This window comes from Pteropus alecto, unplaced genomic scaffold, assembly GCF_000325575.1.
Source record: "Pteropus alecto unplaced genomic scaffold, ASM32557v1 scaffold60, whole genome shotgun sequence".
In the NCBI taxonomy this organism is placed as follows: Eukaryota; Metazoa; Chordata; class Mammalia; order Chiroptera; family Pteropodidae; genus Pteropus; species Pteropus alecto.
Genome location: NW_006430726.1, coordinates 6,179,499 through 6,186,707, shown reverse-complemented (window position 1 = coordinate 6,186,707; position 7,209 = coordinate 6,179,499). Strand labels below are relative to the sequence as shown.

The 7,209-nt window shown below is 62.1% G+C and overlaps 1 protein-coding gene across 1 annotated transcript; it reads left to right on the top strand.

Annotated features, from left to right (window-relative positions):
- Window positions 1–6: 6 nt before the first annotated feature.
- Window positions 7–6,054, top strand: TMED3 (transmembrane p24 trafficking protein 3). Its single transcript, XM_006905327.2, has 3 exons — window positions 7–187; window positions 1,640–1,888; window positions 5,374–6,054. Exons 1-3 carry the CDS (start codon window positions 20–22, stop codon window positions 5,596–5,598), a joined length of 642 nt encoding a protein of 213 aa, XP_006905389.1. The 5' UTR covers window positions 7–19; the 3' UTR covers window positions 5,599–6,054.
- The last annotated feature ends 1,155 nt before the right edge of the window (window positions 6,055–7,209 follow it).

The following is a 7,209-nucleotide window of genomic DNA, read 5'->3' as shown; positions in this document are numbered from 1 at the left end:
CCGCGGGGACCGGAGCGCCATGGGCCGCGCGGCCCCACACCCGCCGCCGCCGCTGCTGCTGCTGCTGCTACTGCTTGGGCTCGAGCGGCCGCAGGGCGCCGAGCTCACCTTCGAGCTGCCGGACAACGCCAAGCAGTGTTTCCACGAGCAGGTGGAGCAGGGCGTCAGGTTCTCCCTGGACTACCAGGTGCGCGCTCGCTCCGCCCTTGGCAGGTGTGTTTCGGGGCCGGCGTGGGGACGGCCGGGGCGGCCTCGCGAGCCCTGGACTCAGGAGTGCCGCCTCTGCTCAGCTGGGGCGTGGGCTGTCTGCCCCGCGGCTCTTGGACTGCGCTGTCCTTCGGCGCGGTGCGTCCTGAATAAATGGCTCCTAGAGGAAGTGGGGTTGTGGTTTAACCGCCCCCCTCCAGCGTTTAAGCCATTGTCGGGGTGAGCGCGGAAGCGATGAGAACGGGCGCTTTGGAAAGGGCGTCTCAGGGCAGGCCTGGAGCCCTCAGTGTTTACCGGGAGCAGTGTCGTGGCCGCAAGGTGTGGCTGTTGCCATATGGCTCAAGAAAGCTCCCCCCCCCTGCACCTGTACCCCTGGCTCCTTTGAGAGACCTCGGGGCTCACAGTTTTGGGGAGCCCGTCCTGGGTGAGGGAGCTGCCCCTAAGGGTCAGCAGATCTGGCGATGGGGGACTGAGTGGGAGTCATACCTGGAATCCATGTGCACCTGGACAGTGCCGCTGGCGTTCCAGAGACCGTGTGGCATCAGCAGCAGGAGTGGGGCTGTCCCATTGAAGGGCCCTGGCTCTCTGTGGCGAAAGCCACTCAGAGAGGCTCATGCGTGCATGGTGGTCTCCCAGCCCTCCATTCGGCCATTTACACTCCTCTGTGGACAATGTGCAAATTGTGGCTGGGTCGAGTGGGCGCAGCCTAGGTCTGATCAGCCAGGAAGATGCCCGCTGTGAGGCTGCGGAGACCGAGAGGCCATATGGCCAGTGCTGGGTTGGGAGTCCCTGCCAAGGAGCACTCACATGGGCTCCGGCACTGCTGGCCTCCGGAAGCACCCTGCTCCCCAGGCACCTTCCTCCTGGGCAGGGAACCTTCTGTACTTTGGGGGCCGCGGACTGTGTCCTTCAATGGCCCGTGGGTGTAGCCATGGACCCCTGTGTGGTTTCGCCCTGTGTAGGTCTTAGCCTTTCTTACAGTGATCCCGGGACTCTCCCAGCTGGGACGGTGGCAGACTCTGTCTGTGACTGCCTTGTCTGCCTTCGCCTTCTCCTCCGTCCCCTCGTGATAACCTTGACACTTAGTAGACCGTTCACTGGGTGGCGTAACCGCCGACCTCAGTTTCCTGTCGTGTAAACGGGCAGGGGGAGGCTCCTAATGCTCTTGCCGAGCAGAACCTCCGGAGTCAGGTGGCCTGGGACTCAGATCTCAGACCTCAGCCTGTCCCTTTCGAGCCGTATTTTCATGGCCCACAGACTTAACGCCTGTTGGCCTCGGAGTCATGCTCTGAAGTGGCAGTGTCACTTTAGAAGGTTATGAAGTTCAGTCAAGTGGGAAGATGTCTGTGAAGTCAGTCTCGGCGCCCGGCCGGCCGTTGGTGCTGGTGCTTGGCCTCTGGTAACAGCAGACTGTGTGTTTTGTGGTTGTCAGGTCATCACTGGAGGTCACTACGACGTCGACTGCTATGTGGAGGACCCCCTGGGGAACACCATCTACCGGGAAACCAAGAAGCAGTATGACAGCTTCACGCACCGGGCTGAGGTCAAGGGCGTGTATCAGTTTTGTTTCAGTAACGAGTTTTCCACCTTCTCTCACAAGACCGTCTATTTCGACTTTCAAGTGGGCGACGAGCCCCCCATACTCCCAGACATGGGGAACAGGGTCACAGCTCTCACCCAGGTGAGTGGGCGTTGACGGACGGTCCTGGCAGACACCCCTGGCCTGTTCCTCCTCTGCTGTCCTCGTTGTGGCTCGTGAGCAGTCACCATCTACCCAGCTCCCAGTCTGCAGTGTGTACCGGCTTTGCCTGTGTTGTCACGTCCGGTCCTAAAGGCCACCGTGTCCTCCTGACCGTCCTCTCCAGTCTTTGGTTGGATCCCTGCTGGGCTTCCCTCTGGTGTCCCTTGCTCCCTGCTTCGGGCCGGCTCACAGCAGCAGTCCGGAGAGCCCATAGCACGTGCCCTGCTGCTGATGGGACGTGTCTGCATCGTCAAGGCCAAAGTCCCGCTCTGTACAGGTACCGATTAGGGTAACAAGCTGCTGTAACACGCAGACCCAAACATCAGTGGCTTAGCACGACAGTGTCTTCCTCAGCGAAATGAGCACGTGGAGTCAGGTGGGGGCGGCGGCTCTCTGTGGCGTGGCTGAGGGATCCCAGCTCTCTCCTGTCACCTTGCTGTCCTTGAGCGCCTTCTGCTTCTAGCCACCAGAGGAAGGAGAGAGTGAGAAAGCCCCCCCTCCCCGCTCCTAAACACCCTGGCCGGAAGCAAGACATGTCACTTCCACTCACACCCCACGGTCGAGAAGGGCTGTGTGGCCGTCCAGGTGACGGGAACGGGGGGCGGGGCTGGCAGACACCTGGCAACAACTCCATGCTCGGTAGAGAAATGATGACATCTTTGGAGAACAGATGCTCAGCTCTGCCCCTGTGCCTCTCCGGGTCAATTATGACTGGGTCCCAGCTGCCTTCGTCAGGCTTCTCTCCTGCTACTTAAGCCCCGCCTTCCCTCCTCCCACACAGAGGCCTGGCCTTATTCCCTGTGTCCCCAGCGTGTCCCCAGCACCCTGGTGCGTGGGGCGTGGCTCAGGATGGGAGTTCACTGAGTAGTTGCCAGGTGCCCGAGTGGCAGGGCCCGGAGAGACCCGCAGGACAGGGCTGGCCATTTTGGCTGCACCTGGTCCACGAGCAAAGCCAGAGCGTCTGAGACCACTGCGAGGCCACATGCCTCCCGGGCTGCCCTCCAGGGTGGCCACGTGTTCCATTCGCCGGTGGCTTTCGCCGTGGGCTTGCGTGCTCAGTCTTCCACGTCCGGGGGCAGAGGGGGCTCAGTGCTGCGTGTTCCAGTGCGGTATCTGCTGTCCACGTGCGGTGCTTTAAAGTAAGCTTCACCTCCTCACTTGCCGTACAGAGGCACCTGTAGTGCTCAGTCGTGGCAGGTGACCCGCGGCCGTGCGTGGGAAGGCCCACGTGGCAGGAGGAGCGACCTGCGCCACCTCCTGCCGAATCTCTTGGGAGTCGGTTCCTTCCACGCGTCCCTCTGCTGCCTGTGCCTTGAGCGGGTTGTTCTCGCGTGTGTCAAGCTCTCGTCTGCACCGGTGGGCGCTTGGTCCCCACACTGCCGGTGGTGTGAGCGTGAGGTGGAGTGGCACTGTCCCTGCCCTCGGGGGCATCGTGTGCAATATGAGCCCGTGACCACTGAGCCCAGGACCCTTGAACAGAGCTGCGACACAGGCAAGGCTCCTCAGGGGAGGGTCCCTGCATTTTGCCAGCATAGTCATGGAAGTCTTCACAGGCCGAGTTTGGCTTAAAAGTGAGAGAGGCGGTTACAGCCCAGGAGTGTGTCAGCAGGCCGGGGGCAGGGGCACGGTGTGCGGGGCCCAGGCGGACAGGCCTGCCTTCTGCTCCCCGCCGGCCATCGTCGTGCGTAGCTGTTGTCTTGCTCTCGCCAGACCCCGTCCAGCACGGCGCTGGGCCGGCAGCCACGTCTCCCGGCACCAGAACCAATACCGGGGCGAACAGCCTACAGGTGCCCTCCCTGCCACCAACTCGAGAGGGAGCCAGGGTGTCTCGGGTCTTAGAATTTTTCAGTGCAGTTGATAAACGGCGTTATGTTAGATCCAGGTGTACAGCGTAGCGATCAGACGTTGATACACCGTGTGAAGCAGTCACCACAATGAGCTAGTTTACTAACCGTTTGTCACTCTATGGTTATTACAGTGTCCCTGGGTGGGACTCTGGCCTGTGGCATCTGGTTCAGGCCTGTAAAGCAACGCCTCACGTGGCGCATGTGACGTCCCCTCTGCCCGGGGTGCTGGCACCGTGGTTTCTGTCTCCTCCCTCCGTTCCACTCCTCTTCCCTGCCCCTCCTCCTCCAGTGATTCTGGACCTCGCGGGAAGGCTGGAGTGCCAACCTGGACCGCTGACTGCCCGGGCCGGGGCCCCCTCCCACGGAGTGCAGTGCTCACCTTGGGTTTTGGCGGGAGGGGAGAAGGCGCGTGTCCACGTGTCCACGTGTGGGCATCTCCACCCAGCCCGCTCGTGTCAGGAATGACCTGCCAGCCCCGTGAGTCTGTCGCACCCCCCTCATCTTCCCCAGCCTGTCGCCCTTAATCGGGGCCCTCAGCTTTTCTTCCCCGTAGAAGTGTGGCGCCCGACAGTGTTCGCAGCCTCCGGGCTGGTCCTCACCAGTCCCTCTGCGTCATGGCTACCAGAGCCTTTCCTGCGAGCTTCACCTGCCCATGTCTCTGCTCTCCGGCCGGGCCTCTCCTGCTGCCTCTGCTCCCTGGAGCCCCTCCCGTCATCCTCTGCCTGCTGACATCCTGCCCATCCCTGGGGGCTCAGCTGTCACTCCTGGGTGTCCACCCCCATCTCCCTAGGAGGACTGGTCGCTTCCTCTGGGGTGTTTCTGAAGCTCTGCTGGCCCCCTGCCCTTGGCTTTTCTCGCGTGATGCTGATTATCACATTCACCGAGCTTTTGCGAGACCCAGGACGTGTCCTACTCTGAGTCACCTGTCAGTTCCCCGGGCCTCGCGCAACGCCTGGGAGACGGGAGACGTGATGAGTGCACGTCAGGATGAATGCGTCAGTGAGCAGAGTCTCGGCTGCGAGAGCGGCATGATCGGAAATGCCCGTAGTCTTCGTTTTCCAAGTCCCTCTTTGGAGTCCGCAGCCCCACATTCAGCAGCGGTCCGCCGAGGGTCACCAGGCTGACAGGAGTATACAATGAATTTACTTGCTTAGTGCGCCTGTGTCATAGCCATAGGTAGTGACAGGAAGGAGCAGTAGGGAGTCTCGTAGAAACGGCACGTCTTGAGTCCGGTGTATGCGGGTTCCGACATCTTCCCCGGTTCCTTCCCAGTTGAGCCGCCTCGGCCCTCCCCGTGGCAGTGGCGTGCCTTCGTGAGTGAGGGCACGAGGCCGTGCTCGGAAGCTTGGCTCTGGCTGAGATGTGAGCTCTGCCCCCCGCTCCTGTGTGACTCTGGGCAAGTTCCTTGCCCCCTTTGAGCCTGGTTAGGCTCGTTACAAGGGTTAAGTCAGACCCGTCGCGCAGACCCGAGGTGGCGTTCAGCAGATGTGACCTAGGATGTTGCCGACAGCATCTGCTGTGCTGGGTGCCACTCTGTCTCGGGGTCAGCAACGTGACCTCTCTTCTCTTCCCGCCCAGATGGAGTCTGCCTGTGTGACCATTCACGAAGCGCTGAAGACGGTGATTGAGTCCCAGACGCACTATCGGCTGCGGGAGGCCCAGGACCGGGCCCGGGCCGAGGACCTGCGTAGCCGGGTGTCCTGCTGGTCTGTGGGCGAGACCATCGTGCTGTTTGTGGTCAGCGCCAGCCAGGTGCTGCTGCTGAGAAGCTTCTTCACAGAGAGGCGGGTGGCACGCTCCTAGTGTGGTGTCCTGCCGCGCGGGCCCTCACGCCCAGGCCGGAGCCGCACCCCGAGGTTCCAGGCTCCCGTCATGGCAGACATGCCCTCGCCTCTCCTTCAAGCCAGATGCTCACCCCCGGCCCCCACTGCCCTGTGTGCCTGGCGCCGGACGCGAAGTTTCGAGGAGGGTTGGGGGGCCGCCGTGGGAGGGTAGGAGGGGGGCACGGGGAGCCCCAGGTGCCCAAGCCTCCGGGGCACAGCTCCGCGACGCCTGGGTCGCCTGGTCTGCGTGTGCTCTGACGGTGCGGGGCCTCCCAGGGCACCCTCTGTGCCTGAGGCGGCTTTGCAGAGCTCCCCGCTGACCGCGATGGTGCCGTCAGCCCCGCGTGCAGGGCAGAGCGGCGACCGGGTGCCCCCGCCAGCTGTGTGTCTCTGTCCGTGGGACTCTGGCGAATAAAGACTCAGCGTGAGTGCCGTGCAGATGTGTCCTTCATTGCTTGGCTGGCCAGGGGCTCGCAGCTTGGGGACGTAGCTGTGTGCACGAGTAATCAGTGTCCCTGAGCTCGAGGCGCCCTGGAGGTGGGTGGGGCGCTGTGTGGGGACACGGAGAGGGGGGCCATTCTCCTGGTCGGACGAAAGCTGTGAAATGGGCCCCAGTCTCCAGAGATGATTGTCAACAACTGCGTCGTCATTTCTTCCGAATGCGGAGGCCGAGGGCAGACCACGGGCAGACTGAGCAGTGATGAGCGGCTGTCCCAAGCGCGCACAGTGGTCTCTTTGAAACTTCAGTCAGACGCTGTCGCTCCTGGTCTGAACTTTTCCGCGGCTCCGGGCGTCACTCAGAGTGCACTGCTGAGCCCTCACTGTGGCCGGCGCACGGGCCTCTCTCCTTGTCGTCCCCCCCACACCCCCTCACTCCCTCCCTGCACCCACTGCCCACTGGTCTCCTTGCTGCCCCTGCCCCGGGGCCTTTGCACATGTGGTTCCGCTCCCTGGTATCTGCACAACCTGCCCAATCGTGTCCTTCTGGCCGGATGTCACGCAGTCATCGAGGTCTCCCATAAGCACTGATTCAGGAGAGCGCATGGGGGAGTTAAGGTGCATCCAAGCCATTGTTTTAAAGGCACCTTCGTTCACGACGTCCGAGGGCCGGATCTTCTCTTGCTCTGGACGGTAGTAGTTCACGTACGTGGTTCGGGAGCACAGCGCCTGCCTAGAGATCTGGCTGCCGTGTGGGGCATATGGCCACCTGCAGCCCACCCCTGGGTACCGCTGAGCTGGAAGGGGCTGCTGGCCGCCTCCGTCCCCCGTGGCGTGTGACCCCTGTGCTGGAATGCCGTTGATGAGGTTCTGAGCACAGGCAGCGGAGCTGCCATTCATGGTGTTGTATTCTGGGTTCTAATATTGCATGATGTGGAAATTTCATTCATTTCAGAGTTTCAGGTCCATCTTCTTTCTGGCCATAGGGGAAAATACTGCAGAGCTGACGTCTACAGGCCACTTTATTCCCAGTCTTCACTGGCACGTGTGGTCCCTGCTGGCCCATGTTCACGTCACCGGGATCAGCTTCTCCTGAGCGGCAGCACTTGGGTGAGTGTGGTGAGCATACCCTGTTGGACGGTGTGGCGTGTCC